A 23,872-nucleotide genomic window follows, 5' to 3' on the forward strand; every position below is an offset into this window, starting at 1 on the left:
TCCCTTGGTGCCACTGGATTTGGGATTACTTTGAAAGATCATGGCTCATGTATAGTAATGAAAAGATAAAAAACCTGATGTTAAATTATGAACCTGAATCAGGCCCAGTGAAGAAACTTTGATGTGAGGCTGGTGAGTTAAATAATAGACAAGAAGCCTCTCTTTCTTGTTGGAAAATCTTAAACTGCATGGATTTTCCACATGATTAGCTTAACCTTAAAATAGAGTTACTGAGATCTAGCTAAGCAAGTATGCTTCAGAATACTAATGTCACTCACTGTTTGAGGCGGGTATTGCTGTACATAGCCATGAGGGGGAAATGGCCTAAATATCACCTGTACCAAGAGTATTGTAAAGGATGAGATTTTTGAAAGCAGATACAATCAAAATTATAGTGATACATTTCAGCCTTTACTGGAGCAGCTTGCAAAACTTTATTATGTTGAAGTGAATTTCCAATATCGAAATATTTTAGGTCCTGCCTATGATCTCATGATATGTGAAGTTAGAAATACATCACTAGTTCTTCTGTGGAAAGCTCCAGTGTATGAAGGCAAAAGCCCTATTACTGGGTATTTAGTGGACTATAAAGAAGTGGATACAGAAGACTGGATCACTGCTAATGAAAAACCTACTTCAAAGCGCTATTTTAAGGTAACATTTTCATTGAATAATATTAATATAAAACTGAGTACTAGAAGTTCTGATTGAGTATAAAAAAGATATGCATTTGAACTTCAGCTTCTGCTAATATCTTCATATGAGTAAAAAAAATAGTTGTGATTTTTTTAATTGGCTTTTCCCTTTATCTTGTTTAAGGTCACTGATTTACATGAGGGTCATACCTATGTTTTCAAAGTTCGTGCAGTGAATGATGCTGGGGTAGGCAAGTCATCTGAAATATCTGAACCAGTGCTTGTTGAGGAACGGCCAGGTAAAATGAACTGTTTAATCTCCTCTGTTTGTAAAATGCTTGGAATTGCATTTCATCAACCTAATTTGATATTATATCACATATAAGTATTTAAAGAATTAAGAATCTCTTAGCCTTAAAACTTCAATCATGTGGATATGGAGACAGTGATTAGAATTTTTTCCTTTACTTAGTTCAGGAGTTATTTGATAATCAATTGTTCTGGTTTTTATTCTAACAGAGGTGCTATTTGTTGTGAAACACATTATTAAAACTTCAGGAATGATAATAAAATTGGTTTAACATTCATGTCTTCTCATATTCAGTTATATCTTATTCATTTATTTCTCAATAAGCATTTATTAGTATTATCATTCATTTCTTGCATGTAGAGTAAGAAACTTAATAGCATGTAATGCTGAGCCAGCATATGACATAAACCTGCTTTCAGATCTGCTAATAAAATCAGTATCTTTTAGGACAAAATAGATCTGGGCTTTAGTAATTTATGAATTGCACCTTGGCAGGAAAATGCAGTCTTGACATAAGAGTTGATTCCTATTTTTCAGGAACAAAAGAGATCTATTCAGGTGTGGATGATGAGGGTAATATTTACCTGGCTTTTGACTGCAAAGAAGCAACAGATGCATCTCATTTTGCATGGGGTAAATCTTATGAGGAGATTGATGATTCTCATAAGTTTAAGATTGAAACAGAAGGAAATCAGTAAGTCATGCCAATCTACCAAAGGAAATCAGTAAGTCATGTTAAAATTGTGATACACAGCTAATGATATTCTTTCTAATTGGTGTTTTTAGTTCTAAGCTGTACTTCAAAAATCCTGATAAATCAGACTTGGGAACTTACTCTATCTCAGTTAGTGACACAGATGGGATTTCCTCCAGCTTTGTTATGGATGATCAAGGTAAGGTCCTTACAATTTCAAATCTCTCTTCACTATATCACCTCAACTGCACTAAAAATTGCCCCAGGAAAAAACAGAATAGAACCCTACAACTCTCACATTATTTCCTATGCATTAAAGAAAAACAAAAAAGAACCCTCAACAGGCTTTGTGTGATTACTTATTTTTCTGATTATCATAATAATGAAAGTTGGGGTATCTTCAGGCAACATTTTCTAGATAAAGATAAAAAATATGGCAAATTAGAATTGTCTTCGTTATGCTGGGATTATAATGATGTTTGTAAATATCCCTTACACTTTCAGTTGTGCTTGAGGCTCTAGATGCAGTTTCTCATAACTGAGATGCAGGAAATAAGTGAGGAAAATGATGATGCTTTAACAAGGTCTAAATACATTGGGTCAAATTATCATTAAGCTTGCATATCTATTAGTTTTGCTTTATTTCATTGTAGCTATTTTTTTTCCATTGGTTTCACAATTAATTTGCTTCAGTCTCACTTTGTTCTATCATTGAGAAATGCTGACATAAAAAACAAAGATAAAAATTTGCTGCTTTCCCAGTTCTCAGCTGTAATTGCTCTGCCTAGTTCCCCAAGTATTAAAATCCCTCTGCTTCTCAACCTACTAAGCCATTTAAGGAATCACAGTAAGAAACATGTCAAACCACCCTTTCCAAATAGGTGTTGAGAAGAAATCCATGTTCAAGGGGAAAAAAAAAGTTCTCCAGGACATGGAAGACTTCCGAGACATTATCATGAGCACTGCCCTTTAGCTAAGTTTTGAAGCATCACTCTGAAATCTTTCTGTAGATCTTGTCATCATCTGCTCTAGCTTTGAATTTAATTTTTTTTAATAAAGCACTGAAGCTGTTTCCCATCCCATACTTCCCCTAAGTCTTTTCTGATCATATATCACTGAAAATTACAATTTTGTTTACACTGGATCCCTGCACAAGTATCAGATTTTTCATCTTAACACTGAAAACCCTAATTTTACTGCCCATTTACTCTCTCAAAAGCTATAACTTCTCCTGTGATTTTGCTAAATCCTCTATCATGTCATAAATCCATGCTAATTTTCTCTGGTCTTTACATTATCTGCAAATTTGGAATTGGCAGTAATGTTAATTTTCCAAATCTTTATTGGTAATGACTATGATAAATAGGATTAGTATGAAAATCTAAAAAACTAAATTCAAGACTCTCACACAGCCTTCATGAGGATTTGGTGCATTAACTAAAACTTTCTGTACTGATTTCAGACTAACCTGCATTCAATTTTTTTTCCTGACACAATAAAACAAAATTTTCAGGAACAGTCTGAGAAAGGAAGTCAGGGCATAAAGGAACCTTATACACTGCTTAGAAGCTGTGGTTTCCAATCTTCCTTTTATATTGCTATTTTTAAAGTATAAAATAGTTTTTGGCCTTTGTTTAGATTCCCTTGCATAAGAGAATGTGTACTAAAATGCATGCAGTAGGAACATTTGCTAAATCCATGTATAAGAAGTTAAGTTTCCTAAATCTTTTTTTTTAGTCATTTTTTAAAGAGTTGTGTATTCATATACAAGCTTCAAGGAGATAACTTTGCTGATGCTGATATTTATTTCCATCAACACCCATTTGCTGTCTATATTTTTTGGAATAAATTAAAACGTGAACATTTTTCTTATTTTCAGAGTTTGAACGTTTGATGGCATTAAGCTATGAAATAAAGAATCCAAGTAAGTTGAAGATCTGAATCTATTAGACACTTCCAGAAGGAATGTAATTACATACTAATGACTGGAGTTCCAGAAAGATTCTTCCTGAGACAATGGCAACTGCATTTTTCATGGCAGTTTCACTGAGCATGGAACACATTGCTTCCTCATCTTTTACTTTCTTTAGAAGAATATTAATTGACATCAAATAAGATCATCGTTCCTAAATGTCTCAAGTTTAACTTTGACAATACATTATAGATTGTTACTAGCAAAATCTTTACACAATGTACAAACAGTAAGATGTACATTCTCTTCTCCCTTTGAGAAATTAATTTAAAAATCAGCCAAAGACTGCATTAGTGGACTTTTCCCTGTGTTTAATTTGATACCCGGAGATCCATAAATAATAGGGAATTGCTAGTATTTACTATGATATTCCTATTTCTCACAAGGTTTCATGAACTACTGATTTTTGATTATTTTCTTTTTGTAGCAATACCACTGAAATCAGAGTTAGCTTATGAGGTTCTTGATAAAGGAGAAGTTCGTTTCTGGATTCAGGCTGAAAGCTTATCTCCAGATTCTACTTTCAGATTTGTCATTAATGATAAAGAAGTTGAAAACAGTGATGTAAGTATATAATGAGTACTGTATGTAAGTGATTTTGTTTAAGAAACCTGCAGGTTTCTATTTTTATCACAGAATCATAGAGTTATTTAGGTTGGAAAAGACCTTTAAGATTATGGAATCCAACAGTTAACATGACACTGCCAAGTCCACCACTAAACCATGTCCCTAAATGCCACATCTACTTGTCTTTTAAATACCTCCAATGATGGTGACCCAACCACTTCCCTGGGCAGCCTTCTTCTTTCAGTTAAGAAATTTTTCCCAATATCCAATCTAAACTCCCTTGATGCAACTTGAGGCCTTTTCTTCTTGTCCTATTGCTTGTTACTTGGGAGAAAGGACTGATCTCAACCTGGGTACAGCCTCCTTCATGCAGTTGTAGAGAACATTAATGGTCCCCCCTGAGCCTCTGTTTCTCTAGGCTAAACAACCCCACCTCCCCCAAATGCTTCTCACAGGACTTGTGCTCCCAACCCTTCACCAACTCTGCTGTCCTCTGGCACACTCCAGCACCTCAATGTCTGTCTTGCAGTGATGAGCCCAGAACTGAGCACAGGATTTGAGATGTGGCCTCCCCAGTGCTGAGTACAATCCCTGCTGTGGTGCTGCTGGCCACCCTGTTGCTGATACAGGACAGGATGCCACTGGCCTTCTTGACCTCCTGGTCACATGCTGATGGCTCATGCTCAACCAGCTGTTGACCAGCCCCTCCAGGTCCTTTCCCACTGGGCCACTTTCCAGCAGTTCCTCCCCAGGCCTTATTTTGACCCAAGGGCAGAACCTGGCACTTGGCTTTGTTGAACCTCATCCAATTGGTCTCGAGCCACCTATTCAACTTGTCGAGATATCTCTGCAGAGTCTTCCTGCCTTCCAGCAGATCAACACTCCCACTCAACTTGATCCTTTTCTCTAGATCATTATTAAATATGAAACAATATCAAACAGGACTGACCCCACTGCTGAGCCCTGGAGAACATAATTTGTGATATCTACCAACTGGATTTAACTCCATTCACCACCACTTTGCCCTTGGCCATCCAACCAGGAGCTACTGCTTGTATCCAAGCTATGAGCAGCCAGTTTCTCCAGGAGAAAGCTGTGGGAAACAGTATCAAAGTCTTGGCTTAATTCCCAGTAGGCAACGCAGCCCTTCCTTCATCCACTAAGTGGGTCACCTTGTCACTGAAGGTTATCAGGTCAGTAAAGCAGGACTTGCCTTTCACAAGCCTGTCCTGGCTGAAGACTAGACTCATCCCCTAGTCTTCCTGTGCTTGGTGTCTCTCAAGATGTAGCCACCTCTTTATATTCCCTGGCACTGAGGTCAGGCTGACAGGCCTGTAGTTCCCTGGATCCCATAGCTTCTAAATGTCATGTTATTAAGATGTGATAATACCTGAAAAGAAGGCCAATCTATAACTCAAATATTTTTTTCAGTGTAGAATTCTTGTTGCAGAGTGAGCCTATTCATACTGGAAAAAGAGTTGGACTCTGTCTATTCATAAGGAGAGTTTACACACAGACCAGTGTTAAGCACAAATATTTTAGAAAAATAGCTCAAGAAAATGGCTGCTTCAGTTTTGGATTTCAAACCAACAAGACATGCTGTTCCCAAAGACTTTCTGAGGCTGATATTAATAGTTTAATGTATAATGTGGGAGGCACTTGACAATGCAGCAGCCTTCATAGACTTAAAAATTTTATATGCTATCACTTTCTATTTTGTTTTTTAAATTTTGGAGTAGAAACTGTGCATTGAGCAGCTACATAGAGATGAGAGGGTAGGCCACCAGCTTCCCACATTTTTATAGCTCTAGGAAGACCTCTCATATAAAGGGGCATAAAAAGGATGGGCTGAGAAGAAAGTAAGGTCATGCCTTTGCAGGGCACGTACATGGTTCATCTACAGGCCATAAGCCCAGTACTGGAAATACTTTCCTGTGAAGACTTCATCTTCATTGCAGCTGTTTGAAAGATTTGGTTCATTCCTGAGAATGCAAATCCTGGTTTGGGTCAGAGAAGCTTTATCAACATTTTTATACCATAGAAAGGCAAAGAGCATTTACTTTAATTACATATTGACGAGTGGAAGAAGAAGTATTTCTGAGTAAAATAATTATCTGTTTATCTTTCTTTAAGAAGTAATAAACCATAGCACCAAAAACCTGAATATTTGTGCCTAGGATGTATTGAAATGACAATACTTTGGTTTGGCAATGTTTGTGAGACAGAATGAGCTATTTTTAGTTTGCATATGTTCTGGAAGTGTTGACATCAGAAAAAGTCTTGAAATGAAGCTGCATTATTTCACCTCTTTAATTAGTAACCCACAGGTGACATTTATGTTTGGAGACAGATGATATTTTTGTGGAAAGTCACATAAAAGCCTAATATTTATGATGCCCATAAAATCATTGAACTTCATCTTGCTGCATAATGGCAATAGTTAGAAGCCTAATTGCACTCTAAAACCTGTCTGGAGACTGGGCTACAGTCACTGAACATGTTCAATAGACCATTATGCTGGGGAATTGGGGCCTGATTCATGACATTGGCTAAAGTGATAAATTTTTCCTGCTAGGTCCTAACAGGGAGATTTTTTGGTAAGATTTCAAAATAAGCTTAAAATTGAATGAATTGAGCCCCATTTACTCACATTTTATTTTAATATTTTAATATTTTTTTAAAACAAAACTAGAGAATAAAAAGAAAAGTGTCATAAAGAATCAGATTAAAACATACATCTTGCTTTTTTTTTTTTTTAAATTTTCTGCTTCTGGCAAAATTTAATTTAATGTTCTGCCAGGGAACTCTTGAAGTAAATGCCTTGACCTCTGAGGGGAAGAGGCTGTAAGCAAGAGTTTGACTTTTGCACATTGAAATTAGAACTTATTGATAGTTTAGGTAAGTTTATTAATGCTCTTTTTAACCTCCCTCACCTATCACCGTAACTCTCACAGATGAATTCTAACACAAGTAGATTTTGTACTTAGTTTCCCAATTAATTTTATCTTGTCATTCTTTGACATTGTATCTTTCTTTGCAGTATGTATGGGAAATCCTGTATCCAAGTTAACATGCATATCCCCTTAAAAAATTATTATTCTGATCAATCTGTTAGCTGACTGCTTTTTCAATTCCACATATTTTCTTTTTCATCACTCTTCCATTACCCCATTACCTCCATTAAGATTTAAAATATTTGTATATTTGAAAATGCCAGTACTGAATGCTAAATACCTTGACTGTGTGACACTGTTCTTCCAGACTTGTTATCCATACAACAGTGAGTCTGTTTTTGAGGCTGGCCAAGATGCATTCCTCAAAGCTAAAGCAGATATATCTGTGGGGTCATTCCTACTATTTTTGGATCTTAGTGGACTTAGAGGTTCTTCCATTTCAATAAGATTCTAGAGAGCTTAATAATTGGCATTTTTACTAGCTTTTTAAACATTTCTTCTTTCTTCTCCTTCCTCAAACTTTATCTATCCCTTACTTTAGTACCATTTTTTACTTTTGGAGACCAATAAAGAGGTTTATCAAAGGATTCTATTTGTAAGACATCATGTCTCCTTTTAACAGTATGTATAGTAAATTTAAAAGTAACAGGGTCTATAGTAATTCACTGCATATAACTCCTAGATAGTGACATTTACTGTTCTGTGCAATCATGACTGGAAGTTAGTGTGTAATACCCTTGGCCACATTGTTTACCTACAAGTATTCACCAAGAAACTTCTATGGGTTATCTTTGCGTAGCTTTAGGTGTTTGTTAGTTGAGATTCAAAAAACATCACTGTCAGCTGGGGACATTGTCTTCATAGTTGTAACTCACTGAATAAAAGAGGATATAAGTAAAACATGGTTGTATCTAAAACACTACCTGAAAATTCTAAAGCCATATTCTGCAAAGGTTGTGCAATACTAGCTTGTAATTTTCTGTTTCCATGATGATGCTTGCCAATAATTTATCTTTCTGGAATATTTAATAAAAAGCAAACACATAAAGGACACAAACAGTGAAAAGCATATTTGACTTTGAATTCAAGTCAATACTTGGTGTTTTGTGTATTCTGTGAACACTTAAGTGAGTAACTATATATCCTGAGAGAATTATACCTCTCTTTTGCTGGATTTGGTCAATCCCTTTTGGGTCCCAGAAACTCTGTGGAGTTTGCACAAGTTACTTTTCTCATGGTTGTTTGCTTAAAGTGTGCTTTGAAAATTACACCTAACATTAAATAAGAAAATATTTTTTTCCTATGAGAAAATAAGATACACTATTGACTGCTATATATGTCTCAGATATTTAGTAGGGATGACCTTTTAGATTTGGTGTGATCTTATTTGAAGATCCATATTTAATATTTCCAGTTGTTTCTGGACTCTGCAAGGAATAATCCTTCTCCCTAGCAAACTCCCTTGTTTAACTGTAAGCTGTAATGCAGCTAAAGGCTGGCTGTTAGGCTCTTCAAATATGCACAGTGCCATAAACAATTGTTTTCAAATGCAAACCAGCTATATTATGATGACTTGAGGATTCCCAATGCAGCTACACACAGAGGTTTCTGTCACCACTGGCATCCTTTTGCACAAGAGTAAATAAAAGCAAAGTTTTCTTCTCTTAGTTTACAATTAAAAGGAGATGAAAGAGGTTGACTGTGGGGGAAGGAATATAACTCATAATTTATTCAATAGGAATCATAAGTAATTTAAACTATGCTAAAGTACTTATTTGTTTATTTCAGAGGCATAAAATAAATTGTGACCGTTCAAATGGCATTATAGAAATGGTGATGGAAAAATTTACAATTGACAATGAAGGTACCTACACAGTACAGATTCAGGATGGAAAGGCCAAAAACCAGTCTTCATTAGTTCTCATTGGAGATGGTATGTTCACTGAAACATTGAAGTACTGAAACTTTGACTCTGATGACAAAGTGAACTTCAATTATTCTTGGAGTAATTTTGTGACTAACTCATATTTCATTCACCTCTTCTAAAATGTAGCATTCAAGGGAGTATTGGCTGAGTCTGAGCTCCAACGAAAGGAATATCTCAGAAAACAAGGTAAGATGGAGCAGATTGGTGACTTCGGGCCTGGTTTGCAGCTGATGATTCATCCCTGGGGAATGCTAAACACTTACAGCTTCCGTTCTTTATTAGAAGATATTGTTCAATCTTAGGAGACACTTGAAACCCTGGTGGATCTTATTTTCCAACACTGTCAATTTGTTACCTAACCTTCACTAAGCAGAGAAAAAATGACTTCTCACAAGAGGTTATCTTTGCTCAATATTCATGAGAAGTGTGCCTACTGTAGGCTCCAGTCCAACAAAACATTTAATTACATTTAGTTTAAGCATACAAGTTGTCTGCTCGATATAATTGACAGAAGAGTAGACAGACAAGTAGTGCCAGATAAGGAAGATTAAAAGCTTGACCCAATCGTTTCAATTGAAGCAAAATTCCAGAAACTAAATGTATATTTGTTGCATAGCTGCTATACAGTTGTATAGTTTATTACATACTCGTTATCAATATTGCTTGCAGCTGAATGAGAAAATTCCAGTTGGATATCTAATTCAGAATTCTATCCCTGTGAAATCCTTGAAAATTTGAACTTGAGCTCTGGTTTGTAAATTTCACTTGTAAGCAGATGGCTTTCCAGATGAAAGTAACAATAATAATTTAAAACTTTTTTTCCTAAGTATCTTCAGTATTTCCTAAATATAATCTTAGTAAGATTCTATACAGAAGGAATGTAATTCTATTTTTTGAAGGCTGCTTAAAATTGATTTAGGAAAGAAATAATACCACTTACAGCATAAACTGACAAAATCTTTCAATACTGAATTATTTAAGTCAAAGTCTTGGACTTTCCAACTTCCCAGGTTTGGGTATCAGACTTAAGGCCCCTGATCCTGCCATCACAAAGACATGTACATTTATTGGGATGAGTAAACACAATAATTTAAAAAAGGCATGTGTGTCAGCAAATTTTCATCAGGATGTATTTCTTTGTAGTTTGGGACCTTCATGGGGAAAAGGAATATTTTCTGTTCTGCCTGTAATATTTAACATGTTTTTAAGCTTTACATTATTTGGGCAAACAATGTTTGTTGTGTTGTTTTTACAAGAAATACATTATTTGGATGCTTGTTTGTAGCTACTTTGTTTCTTTCCTCTGCTTAGTTGGCAATTTGACAGAAAGATATTCAATAAAGTAATTTTTCTCACTCACCATTTTATATTTTGTAAAATTACTTGATTCATACAGATTCAGAGATGAGATTCATGTTCCTAAGCTGTAATGTAGATGCTGGGTAATTATGATAACAACTTGCAGGATTTTCCTTCTAGTGCATGGGTAATTCAGGTGTTCCCTCTTGTTCTTGTGTAAGTATGTTGAAATTGTCATCTTTTTTTCTTTCTTTCACTGTTTTTCCTGCTACTCTTCATTCTACAACATTGCTTTAAGATTGTTTTGTTTTTTAGGTCCCCACTTCTCAGAGTTTTTGTATTGGAACGTTACAGAGGAATGTGAAGTTTTACTTTCTTGTAAGGTAAGGAAATATACTTCGAATTAGTTTTTAGAATATGTTGAGGAAGAATTGAGGTAGAAAAAATGTAAAAAATTACTTAGATACCTTTAAAACCGAAAGTTTCATATGAAAACTATTTTTTATTATTTGGAAAATTTGAATATGAAAATTTCTGACTTACTATTCTTCAGCAGTAGTGTTAATGAAAACAAAAAAAATTATAGGAAATTTCTAAATGTGTTATTAGGGGGTCCAATTGTTTATAAAAATTATGAGCCATAAGAATAATTTACACAAAATACATGTCCCTTAAGATGTATCCCTTTTCTTCTTCCTTAAAAATGGCTAAAAAAAGCCAGAGTTCAAAGTCTTTCTTTACTGTTTTCTTATTTCTCTAATAAAGAGTCTGTTATTTAATCAGCTGTAATCAAATGTGCTACAAAGACTTCTAGAACTAAGGTTATGAAAGATGATTTTTAAATTATTTTTGGCTAATGACTTTTGAATCTTAAGTAATGATAATGTGTATTGATTTCAGTGTACCTTCTGCTATTAACATCTTAAATGCCTTTCTGAACAGATAAATTTTCATTTGTTTTGCTCTTCTAGAGTGACTAATTAGAGGTCTGAAAAACTAAGTAAATTGAATTCAGGCATCAAACTCTTCTTCATTCTCTTTTCCTCTGATATGGATTATTTTGTATCAATTTTCTCCTCTTCTTTTGAAAAACTTTTGACTTATAATTAGACTAACTTGAATCATTCTTTATGAGCAATTTGCATGCACATTTGTGAGATTTCTTTTTTTTTCCTACTCATTAACTAGGACACCCTTAACCTCAATTCCCAGCAGAACTGACCTGGTACTGAAGCTGCCATTCCATGTGCTCACATTTTAGGGCTCAACACTCATTAGTTAACACCGTACCTTTGCTGGACTGCTTTATAATCTCCACATGCATGTGCCTCAGGCATGAACCCTGCTTATCCTTTCATTCGCATGGGTATTTAAATGTTGCTGAACCAGTTATGCTAGTGTTAATTCTCTACAAATCAATCTGAAATTATCCTTCTTTCATTGACTGTCAAGCCTGTTTATAGCACTGAAGCTGTGAAAGGCTGAGCATCTGATTATTTGCTTTTCACCAGTGTGCTTTTTGTTCACAAGGTCAGAACATTTTATGTAAATGAAATCTAGGATGTGGGCTGCTTGTACACTTATCATTTTAACTATGATATTGACCTTATAATGTTTGTTACTGTTAGTATGTGACTGGCTGTTAGGTTCACATGGAACTGTTGTTTATGGATGTTTAACTTGTATTTATACACAGGAAGAGTTTGAAAAACAAAGTCTGGGTTTGTCCTTTAAACTCCAGACACCTGACAAACAAGCCAGAAGTGTGGCCACTCCACGCTATTTCTGTGGTAATAAAAACAATCAAGGAATAATCTCTGCCATCTCAGGCCTATCATAATACTGGACCCAGGTCTCTTCCAGGCACTGTTTACAGCACCTCTGCAAAAAAAATTGTCAAGGGAGTTTTTGCCTCTTCTAAGAGCCTGGGATAATGTGAAGGAAGTATCTGTAAGAGAGGGCATTTTACCTTGGCTATTTTAAAAGCCATTGCATGGCACAGGGAAGCCAGGAAATCATGTCAACTGAAAGCCTGCGTAGGACAAGGGGCTGACTGTATGATCTAGGCCCATAACAGAAATTATGTAAAAATATGGATGGTGTTATAAAAGAGTATACCAAATATTACCTCATATATTCCTTATTTTCTATATGATTGGATCTGACTTTGGATTGACTTAGTATTTAATTCTGAATTAACTGGGATTGATGACCAAGTTCTTGGTATTGTAGCCCCTCAATGTCAGTGGAACACAGCTGTCCATTTGAAAGATAATTTGATGGTGTTTGCTTTTTGTTTTTTGTTTTGTGTTTTTCTTCATATGCTAGCAACTACTGTCATTTTACTTCTAGTAATTCTGAACATTCAGAAGCTACTTGCTCTTGCACAACTTTGGTCCTTATAATTTGGCCCTTATTACTGTGTCTGTTAAAAGCAAGATTTTTGTTGTGTGGCTAAACAGTGAAAAACATAACATTTCATAGTAAATGCCAACATGAAATAACTTCAGCACTGCAAATTGCACGTGTCTGAAACTCAGTCTATTTATTGTCAGATTGAGTGCTAACAGTCTTTGATGAAAAATTGTTGAAAAGCATTAAAGGCTTGTTCCTTCGGGCTTTGTTCAAATAAAATTGCCACTCATGTCATAGGACTACAGGAACAGCCACTTTGTAGTTACTGGTAAATGTAAAATGCTGCTCACTTTTCTTCAGCAAGTCATTGCTTTGGGCCAGGTGGTGATCTCAAATACTGCCAGAGATCCATAGCAACCACGCTGGCTATTAAGCAAGAATAGATGTGATTAATTTGAGCATGTCTGATAGAGATGGCTAGGAATGAGTATAGAAGACCCTCTTATTTGTCACCTTTACAGAGAGCTTTCATAGAGCTGTTCCTCTATGAAATGACTTCTCTAATGTAAAAGGGTTAGAAATTGGTGCATGTTTTTTTCCTTCAAGCAAGCCACTTGAAAACTATTGCAGACCTGTATTAAGTTCCTGGCTGCCCTCTAGTAATTTGTTCCGTTTTTTGCCTTTTCTTTAAGGAGCCTTTTAAAAACAACTGCCTGGGGACTGAGAAATATCTTGCCAGCTCTGTCTTTCTACCAAAGCTGCAATGAATGGGAATTCAGGCTATACATGAAAATACCATTGCACTTTTATGACTTTTAGAAGGGTATGGGGATAGTGATGTCAAATAAACAACAGTGTTTTTGAAAGTGAGGGTTAAAATATATGGGGTTTCTAAAAAGACCTGCACTTTTAGCTTTCTAGAATTCACAGTTTGAGGTAGTTTATCCAGCAATACTTCAAGTGTATCCAATATGCATTTTTTATATCAAAATTAGAACAGTACTTAAATAGCCAATCTGTAGTCTATTTAAGTATTGTTTCAATGAATGGCTGCTACTACAGCAAAATTCTTGCTTTCAAACAACTGCTCTGCATATGCACTATGTTGTTAAGCCCATTTTTGTTGGGAGAGACTGCAATTTGTAAGATTCTTCAGGTCTTTGTCTGTCCCATAGGACTCAATGTAGAAGGTAAAATAAAAAAGGATTTTTGGTGCAGGTCACAATTTTGAAGTCTTGGATGCTTTCAGAATAGTGATTTCAGTTGCTTGCTGCAACTTATCCACAGGAGACATTACTTAGGTAGCTGGGATAAATCTCCAAATTGGCCAAAGACTAAGATAGGGCCTAAGTTCTATGTTACAACTCTCTGGAGTCACAGGGCAAACACAAAAAGATAAAGGAGAGTTCAGAAGCTCTAATTTGAAAGATACTTCTTCCACAGCTATCTCTAGACAAACTAAAAGCACAGAGCAAGGATGGAAAACCATTTAAGGGACGAGATTGCCAGGATTTTCTTTAAGGATTTTACAGGGCTCTGACGTTGTAACCTGTATACTGTGCTGCAAAGAAACACTGTAGGACTAAGACTTGCTTAGTAGGACTTGGTTGAAATTGGTTTTTTACTTAGCTTTATTTGACATGTGTTATAAAAACAATGGTTTCATATGTTGAAAGTACCTGTGTGGCTTCCCACAGTGCAATACATTTCCTCAGGACATAGCTAGGCTTATGTGCCTTTTCTGTTGTACAGGTTGCAAACACAAAGAAGGAGACTGATTTTAAGTGGTATAAGGATGGTTCTGGGGTGGATGTTGAGGAGCTGCCTGATCTTCAGAAGGGAGAATGTCACCTCAGTATTCCCAAGGTACTGTATCGCCTGCCGGTTACAAACGACAGCTTCTGCTTGACACACTGTAGATTTGCCACACAAAGCAGCAAGCCAGCTATCATGATTTTCATGAACAGTTGTAAGAAAATACATATTTTCTACTCTTCAATTAGCTGGTGAATAACTATTGCTAGCAAAAAGTATCTGTTTTTTTAATCAGCTCAGAGTTCATGCTTAAGCTGCTTCAGAGTACTTGGGTGACCTGTACCTCATTCTTTATTATTACTCCTTAATTTTTCAACTTGTTCAAGCACCTCATTTTTAACAGTGTTTCAGTTTTATTGCCTAAAATAAATAAGTTTGAAGCTTATGGCTTCTTAAGATTTATCTTTATGCAAACATGATAACCCAATAACCCAACTTCTATCTGAAACCTTAACTTGCATAGTTGCTGCCTTTGTGAAGTGACAAAACCTACCAGAATGAGATTTTCTGCTTTCAGCAATGTGCATTACATCTAAATAGTTTATTTATTGCCTTCATATTCTTCTAATTTCCTTCCTTCATTTCCCTTGAAAGAGGATACTGACTTACTTCATTTTTCTTGAGTAGACTTTCTTGGGGAGGGTGGTTTCTACTTGTCTTGGATCGCTCTTGTTGCTTGTCATTAAATTTTATGATATTTCTGCTACGGTTTATGTGCTTCTGGATTTGTATAAGTCTAAGCATTAAGTCATCTCCAATCTGTATATAAATGTTTGTATATTTTCCTTCAGGTTTTAAAAGAAATTAAAACAAGCACAGAAAACCTAAAAATCCTTACTGCCTTTAACTCAATATCCCTGTGATAGATTTCAGAATATAAACTCTGAAGTAATTATTTAGAATAGTTATAATTTGACTACAGTTGCTGCTTGAATGCAAGCAGCATGAAGGAGCTGATGTTACAGGATACAGATTTGCTGTTATGATTTACAGAATTCAAAAAGTAATCATTTTTGTTGAAGAAAAATTAGGTTTCTAAAGTTTGTGTAGGTTGCAGTTATGCCTTGTTATATCTTACTACAGTGCTTGTAATTTCCACTGACCAAGATCAATCCTGTCTTTTTGGAACAAGTCAAAAAACCTCATGGTTTCTAGAGGAAATTGAACTGAAATCAGAATAAGTTTTAGGCTTAAGAACTAAATTCATCTCCATTTTAAAAAGTATGAAACAGCAGTTCATAGCTTCCATCTCCTCTCTGGTAAGATTATTTATCCAGAAGACAGTACAGTTTCTGTTGTTTTATTTAGAAAATTGTGCAGGTGTTGAGCAAATTGAGTACTAGGCAGTACTATCAAGTTTGTCAGTAAATATCTTGTGTTTTCCTTGCAGCTGTCTCGCAAAGATGAAGGAGTTTATAAGGCGACACTATCAGATGATAGAGGTCATGATGTATCTTCTCTTGAATTATCAGGAAAAGGTAACATTCAATCTACTGGAATGGAATAATGATCTCCACATGTTCTCCAGAGGTGTCAAAGATCTGTCCTTGCAAATGGCAAATTTGCATGTATTTTTAGCATTCTTTGAATTCCATTTCTCTTATGTTATAGAGACCTGAGCTGCAGATCAGCACTTTAGGAGGGGTGATACTGGGCATTTTTGTGATTAATCTCAAGCATTTTGACAGGCAGGAGATGAAGTATGTTTCTAACCAGACAGACAGTCCATTTTATAGGAGAGCACTCTCTCTCAGGTTTGTTAAGCTTTAATATCTACAAAAAACCCTAAGCAACAAAGTGCTTTGTTCATGTGGTGCTCTCAGTGGGGATCGAGTGTGCTTTTGATTCTAGATTATAAAACTGTTCTGTGGGTTACTGTCAGCTGGCATCTCAGCCCCACACAGCCTCTTGCTCACTCTCTTTCAGTGAGATGGGGGAGAGGATTGGAAGAAGAAAAGAGAAAAAATCCTTGGTTGAGCTAAAGATGGTTTAATAGGTAGAGAAAAGCTGTGCATACAAGCAAAGCAAAGCAAAGAATTAATTCACTGTTTCCCATGGGCAGGTAGGTGTTCAGCCACCTCTCGTAAAGCTGAGTTCCATCACATGTAACAGTGACTTGGGTAGAAAAACACCACGCTCCTCACTTTCTCCTTCTTCCCTGTGCTTTTTATACTGGGTATGATATCATATGGTATGAAATGTCTTTTGGGTCACTTGGGGTCAACTGTTCTTGGCTGTGTCTTCTCCTGACTTCCTGTGCACCCTCAGCCTCCTCTTGGTGAGGAGAAGAAATAAAAGATTTCCACATTGTTCAAGCACTTCTCAGGAATAGCTAAAACCTCCCTTTGTTACCAACACTGGTTTAGTCACAAATCCAAAACACAGCACTGTAAAGCCACTATGAAGAAAATTAACTCTATTCCAGCCAAAACCAGTACAGTTTCTGTCCCTTATTCCATACTATTTATGTCACACTCAGGTCCCACACTTTGCAGTATATTCTCATTAATCACCTCCTCCCTTCCTGCCCTTTGATATATACACAGATATTCCCTTAGTCTATGGATTTGTGTGTGTGTATCCTGACCACTGGAATAAGCAAAAGGTTCAGTAGGTCTCCCTCATATGGTCAGGGCTCCCAGTGACTGTACTCCAGGTATGGCAAACTGTGTTGTACACCTTGAAATGTACAGTGAAATGCCTGTTTAGAGAATTCACAGTATCTAATTCTGTGGGTCCAGGTGGCTTTGAAAATGTCAACCAGCAAACCCATGAAAACTGCCCTATTAAACCAGAAAATGGCTCTGCTAAATGGTGGAGTTAGCCTTGAAACATAAAGGATAAAAAAAGCAGTCAAGCAGGAGCAGGGAAGACTGCTTATTCTATGGGGCAAGTTACTTCAAGCTCAGTATCTACTGACATTCAAATGAAGTTAAATGCAAATAAGAGACTATAATCTAAAATAGATGCATGATAGATATTTAGAAAAGGCTTTGTATAATATCAGACATCACAGTGAGATACAGCAATTCTATTTACATTTAATATTTTTCCACTTAAAAATGTCTGTTTACTTTGACCCTGAGATGATCTCAGTTAGTTAAAGCATAATTCTAATAATGCCAAGGTGGTGGGTTTGATCCCTGTATGGGCTATTCACCTAAGACTTGGGCTTCAAGATTCTTGTAGGTCACTTCCAATTCACAATATTCTGTGTGCATAACAAACACTGATCTGTTGCCAACATGAGTGAATTTTACTTAACTTTGGTGAAGAGTGCTTCCCTGGATATATTTCCTTAGGTGACACCAAACAGGCCAAAGCGAATCTGCATTCATCCCAACCACATGTAGACATTTGTCCTAAATAATGAATATTTTTTGCCCAGCTCCTAATAGGAGGAGAAAGATGTGTTAAAAAATTAACTCAATTTAACAGAAATCTTAACATTCCTTTTCAGCAGATGGAGGAAGTATCTGTAACAAGAGGAAAAGATGAGTATCAAGCTGAAGTTTTAAGCTGTGATTTATTGCAGAAGGCTGTATTATCAATTGATAGTCTCTCAGGTGTTTTTCTTTTGCATAAATTCTGCCCATTATTTTCTCAGAAAAAAACCTCCAGCCTCATTCAGACAGTATGGTTAACATAACCCTACCTTCTCAGACACCTGTAATGTAAGATATATATAATAAGCAATTCATGTCTTTATGTCAAGGTGTCAGTAGAAGCATACTGGAGATTGCAAAAAATTATGGAACTGTATCATGATTTTTTTAGCTGAGACAAAAATGTGCACATACAAATCAATACAGAACAAATATATATGTAGTATTTTCTGAACTTCACACGTTTCTCTGTCTACTATTTTCATAAAAATTCACCAGTGTTGAGTAAGCATCCTTCAGACTTGGCTATACATTCTTTAGACTATGGTGGTTCTTTCCTTTCATCTCACATGGTGTCATTCAATATGATTCTTCTGCTATGAAAGGGTCTCTCACTCTCATGCCCTTGTCTCTGGGGTTCTCTCCTGCTGCAAACCCATCAGCTCTGTGATATTTCAAAAGCTTGATATGATACCTGCTGTATTTCACTTGCTATTAAAGGACTTCATTTCTGTCAAATGCCACCCTACAGCGAGAAGATGAAACTGTTTTTGCCAAGAATGAGATAATTTATTTTTAACTTGCACTCTCCTTTGAATGTGAACTATTCAGTTTTAATGACTTTTTTTCTTTTTGCTGGCCTAAGGGAGAGAGACAAAGATTTGGCACCAGACAGCTGACTCCACAAAAGGCTGAGATACTGAGTGACATAGCACAGAATTCATATGCTGTACACAGACAGTTTCCAATTTCTCTTTTACACCTGTTGCAATTTAATGGTTTTCTTTGCTTAAGGATATGAAGATTTCCCATATTGCTTTAATTAAACTGAACATAAAAGATATATTCTGATTGAAATTTGATGGTACATTTTCTTCCTTTTTTTTTTTTTCTCTCTGCAGTTTATGATGATATAATGCTAGCATTGAGTGGAATGAGTGGTAAGTAAATGTTGTCTTGAATTTTTGTGTAGTTTTTTATTTTGAAGTCACGTGAAGCTGAGACAGAAAACTTTTATTTTAAGTGGGAAATCTCTGAGAGTCCCAATGGTATATTATTATGGGCATTAATAATTTTCTGAACAGGCAGTTTTGACCTTGCTAATTGTCACTATTAAAAGGGAATAAAGTATTATTCCACCTGGCTTGTTTGGTTTAGATACTGTGAAATTATTGCAGCAATAATTTTCTTCCTACTTTCCATCAGTAAGTGAACCTTGATATAGAGAAAAGGAGGTTCTGAATCTGTTCCCAGTGAAAAGCTGTTCTTTCCCCTAAAAGAACAGGGTTTTCACAAGAATAAAATTTTTATGCAAATAGAATCATTATACTACTCTTTCATGGAAATTACATGATTAGATTATTATTTAACAATGGATCTTGCCAGTCATGATGCTTGTATATGGCAATAAACTCATAAACTTACACTGAAATTTCACCTGATATAAATCAGCAGATGCTACCTGAGAGGTATGGCAATTGTCCCTGTGATACTTGAAAATCATGACCCAGGTCTTGAATTTTCTTTTGTCCAGACAGCACAGATAATCCACTTCTCCATTTCCTGTTCATTCCACTGTCTCTCTTATTTGATCCACATATTCTCTATTTAATCTAGGTAAGTCAGCCTCTCCACTGAAGATTCTTTGCACTGAGGAAGGAATAAGGCTCCAGTGTTTCTTGAAATACTACAATGAAGAAATGAAAGTCAGCTGGAGCCACAGGTAGATGAGAATATTTTTTCAATTTTATTTGAGAAAAAATGCTGTCTTTACAATTTAATATTTACTATTCCATGGCATTAATTTATGAATTGGAACGCAATAATGAATTTCTCGTTCCAGAACAATATATTCTCTTTCAACATGGAAAGTACATAAGATAAAAGAAATATTAAAAGGCTCGTCCAGCACCCTCAGGAGGGGTGTAACAGACAGTGAAAAGGAATTTACTGTATTGTGTTCTCTTATTCAACACAGGGCTGTTTGTCTTCTATTGTATTATCTGACTGGTTAAAAGATAGCAAAATATTTGGGCAAAGTTTCTGATTCAAGGCTGCCCTTTCTCTAAAGTGCATGAAACTCTCATCCAGTTCTAGGTGAATACCAAGGATCTGCACTCACAGTTTAATAAAAGCTTGTATTAGAATTATTTTTTTCCAAACTGATACAGTCTTAAGTAACCAAAAATATTTTAATTTTGATAATCTTCTTTGAAAAGATATTCAATTGGTGCAGGATACCTTGAGAATAATCCTCAGAGCTGAGATTATGGCTGAAAATGAGCTTTAAAGTTGCTAATAGTTTTCCACTCTCATGTTACATTAATCTTTGACTTTGGAGACAGTCAAATAATCTATTTACAGGTAAATATGTGTTCAAATGTTTTGTTATGTCAAGCCCTCAGTTGTTTGAAACTGCAGTTAATATTTGAAAGGATTTTAAAACATTTCAAGAAGTTTCACCTTCCACATTCTTCAGTGAACTGGTCTGACTCAGACAGGAATAGTCTGGCTTATCAATGTGTTGTCCTAGATTTGCAATGCTTTCTATGAAGACAGGAACACAATCAAGGCATCAATTATCACATTCAGGGAGCTCAAGAACACTTCTGCAAGGCTGTGCAACTGTATTTATATCTCAGACTATGTATTTACAAAGTTCTTCTTCTTTCATAATAGTGATATGAGTGTGATGACAAGGAAAAGAAAAAACATTTGCTTCTGCCTTTTACTGTATCTGCTTGAGTTTTAAAAGTGACAGGCTATTTTATTATGCATTTCATAGAAGTATAAAAGTAAAGAATGCTACATGGCTAAAATGGAAATATAATATTATTATAAATAGTATATTTATATTATTTACATTTACATTTACATTTACATTTGCATTTACATTTACATTTGCATTTACATTTACATAGAGAACCCCCTGATTATTTGAGATTTTATAATGTCTTACACTTTGTCTTGAAGATCATTGAATAGAGATTCTGAAAGAATAAAATTTCAATTCTTATATGAATACAATGACTATAATCAGAGCTGTTAAAGGTAAAAGACCAAAACCAACCAACCAAATGACCAATCCATCTGTCCCAACTTCCAGTCTCCTTTAAATGGAGTTATAGCAAATTTTTTTTCCTGGAAAAATTAAAATGCTACACAACCCATTATTTTAATTTTTTTCCCACCATGTAAATTTCTCATTAGCATTTAATTATCCACTGTCCTGCATAGCATGAAATACAATACAAGTCCTAGACCTAGTATTCATCATCTACTCAGGGCATGGTGAGAAACTTTATATGTAATATTTTCTAATATATAGCCATTTCTATCCAGAAATCTAATTTGGTAGGCTGAACTCAATGAAGTTGTCTTAAAGAAAGGAAAATGGTAAAAATACTTTTTCACCATCAAAATAATTCTAGCTATGAAGTCAAATCACTTCTGTGTAGTCAAATAAAATGAGTGATCAAGAAAAAGCTAAAACTGACCTAATTTATAAAAAATTCCAGCTAAAGATGCTTGGGGAGGAAGAATGGAAAGAAGTATTTCAGTAGGTAATGAGTGAAAGAAGAAAGTTCTCCTTGAGCCATTGAAAATGGTGTGGTTTATATGCTCTCATTAAATAGCTTCTTCTATTTCCTCTGTTCCTGACAGACTGTGGACAAGGAGACCACTTGATCTGAATCTGCAGAGCATTTCCTTTTTCCTTAACTAGGAAGTGATGATAAGTCAAGCTAATGTCATTGTTTTTTAAAAAGTTTTTATTACTTATCTACAGTTAATAAATTTTTTCTTGTTTTTTTAAAAACCAAAAACGTACTTTAACTTGGTGCAAGAGTAATTTTACACAAACCTTTTTTAAATTGATTTTTGAAGTTAATGAAATACATCTTTCCTTCCTTAGCTCTGTGTGAGGAGGGTAGGAGAATGAGAAAAGGGTGAACAGATGTATCTTAGAAATGAAAACTCAAGCTAATATTTTCAAAGTGTTAGATACTCCCTCCCTGAAGCAAAGAGTATTCTGGAAAAATAAGCCCATTAGTTGCAATCTATCTATAGCTTAGGAATACAAATGTTATCATTTGTGACTTTTTTAAAGATGGTTTCCTATGGACAACATACAGGAAAAGACTCAAATTCATCTCTACAAACCTTTTTTTTTTTTACCCCCCAGGGAATCTAAGATTTCTTCTGGTGAAAAGATGAAGATTGGAGGTGGAGATGATGTTGCCTGGTTGCAGATAAGTGAACCCACTGAAAAGGATAAGGGGAACTACACCTTTGAAATCTTTAGTGGCAAGGAAACCTTCAAACGCACACTTGATCTGTCTGGGCAAGGTATATTTATAAGATCAGATTTGTTGTGCCTTTTCATAGATTATGCAGATTTTATTGGAAATAGAAGAATTACTATAAAAACAGTGAGTCTTTGATCAAAACCAGTCATAGGTAAGTTTTGTAACTGTTATTATCTTTTTAGTCTTGTATCTGTTTTCAACACCGGCTGCATTAGTTTTCAAGGGTCTGGTTTCTAATTGTGCTACTGTGTGACAGTGTACAGGTTTTAAAAGGGATTTTAGCATGGGAATGTGTTTAAATGTTTATTGAGCCCCAATGCAAGTTATGTTCATGACAAAAATCTCTCTCAATTGTTTGGTTACAGCTTTTGATGAAGCATATGAAGAGTTCCAGCGACTCAAGTAAGTGCTGCATCTTTTGTATTTTAATGCCGTACCATCAGTGTCAGCTGTGTCAAAATATATTTTATTATTAATTTCATCAATAACATTATATGTTTCTCTTTTTTTCTCAACAACTTTAGGGCAGCTGCTTTTGCTGAGAAGAGTAAGTTTATTTTACATTTTATCATAGGTGTTTTACAATGTGATCTAGTGTTCTTTTTAAAGCATTCATCATGATATGCTGCCATAACTTACTGAGTTCTGTGGCTGCAGAAATTCTGTGTTAGCACAATATATTGCAATAACAATAGTAATTTGTGGATTTAGTTGTCTTTAATTGAGATGGAAATGCACTAAACATTTCACATATTTTGTAAGCCTCCACTGTATCTTCTTGTGTCTGCAGAGATTTGGTGAAATGTGAATTGTGTGTCATACAAGGAGGTGTTGAGTCTGAAAGCTTCTGAGAATACTGAATATTGGGATCTATCTATTAAGTAAAAAATTGCCTGCTGCTGCCTGTTCTGCACTGCTTGCTGAGGCCCAGACTGTGGGGAAGCTCATTACAGTTAGGGACTGTAGGAGTACTGGAAATTATATCAATTCCCCGGTGGTGACATGATGCTTCTGCCCACAAAGTCTGTGGCAGAACAAATTTTTCTTGGACTTTGGATACCACTAAGATGCTAAAAGCACCCTCCTTACTTTGCTCTGGGCCCAAAACATAAACTGTCAAGCTCAGCAGTACCTTCAAGGTTGTTATGTGTATCAGTTTAGAATGCTGTAGCAAAATCTTGGCCAAAAAAATCTAAAGGGACTGACTATGCAACATATTAAACCCCTCCCAGAATATCACAAAAATTGGTTTTTTTTAAAGATTAAAAAAAAGGCAGAAAAAAAGCCATGAGTCATGACTCCAAAATCATTAAGAAATGAGTAATTTTGAAGTCTAAACTTCATATGAATACTATATTTTTCTTTAACCCCTAGATCGTGGTAAAGTCATTGGTGGTTTGCCTGATGTCGTTACCATAATGGATGGGAAGGT

General features: G+C 35.4%; 1 protein-coding gene across 2 annotated transcripts in view; it reads left to right on the top strand.

The window, feature by feature from the left end:
- MYOM2 (myomesin 2) overlaps nt 1-23,872 on the top strand; it is a 76,232-nt gene that overhangs the window by 49,479 nt on the left and 2,881 nt on the right. For both annotated transcript variants that reach the window (XM_059468723.1, XM_059468724.1), the window contains 17 exons: nt 476-654; nt 820-934; nt 1,483-1,639; nt 1,732-1,838; nt 3,519-3,563; nt 4,039-4,175; nt 8,921-9,065; nt 9,186-9,245; nt 10,674-10,741; nt 14,466-14,579; nt 15,919-16,006; nt 19,036-19,074; nt 19,751-19,856; nt 22,317-22,480; nt 22,806-22,842; nt 22,965-22,987; nt 23,815-23,870. In XM_059468723.1, coding sequence (XP_059324706.1) covers nt 476-654; nt 820-934; nt 1,483-1,639; nt 1,732-1,838; nt 3,519-3,563; nt 4,039-4,175; nt 8,921-9,065; nt 9,186-9,245; nt 10,674-10,741; nt 14,466-14,579; nt 15,919-16,006; nt 19,036-19,074; nt 19,751-19,856; nt 22,317-22,480; nt 22,806-22,842; nt 22,965-22,987; nt 23,815-23,870 — 1,640 coding nt within the window. The remainder of the gene's footprint in view (nt 1-475; nt 655-819; nt 935-1,482; nt 1,640-1,731; nt 1,839-3,518; nt 3,564-4,038; nt 4,176-8,920; nt 9,066-9,185; nt 9,246-10,673; nt 10,742-14,465; nt 14,580-15,918; nt 16,007-19,035; nt 19,075-19,750; nt 19,857-22,316; nt 22,481-22,805; nt 22,843-22,964; nt 22,988-23,814; nt 23,871-23,872) is intronic.

Source organism: Ammospiza nelsoni, chromosome 3 (genome assembly GCF_027579445.1).
Source record: "Ammospiza nelsoni isolate bAmmNel1 chromosome 3, bAmmNel1.pri, whole genome shotgun sequence".
NCBI classification, from domain to species: Eukaryota; Metazoa; Chordata; class Aves; order Passeriformes; family Passerellidae; genus Ammospiza; species Ammospiza nelsoni.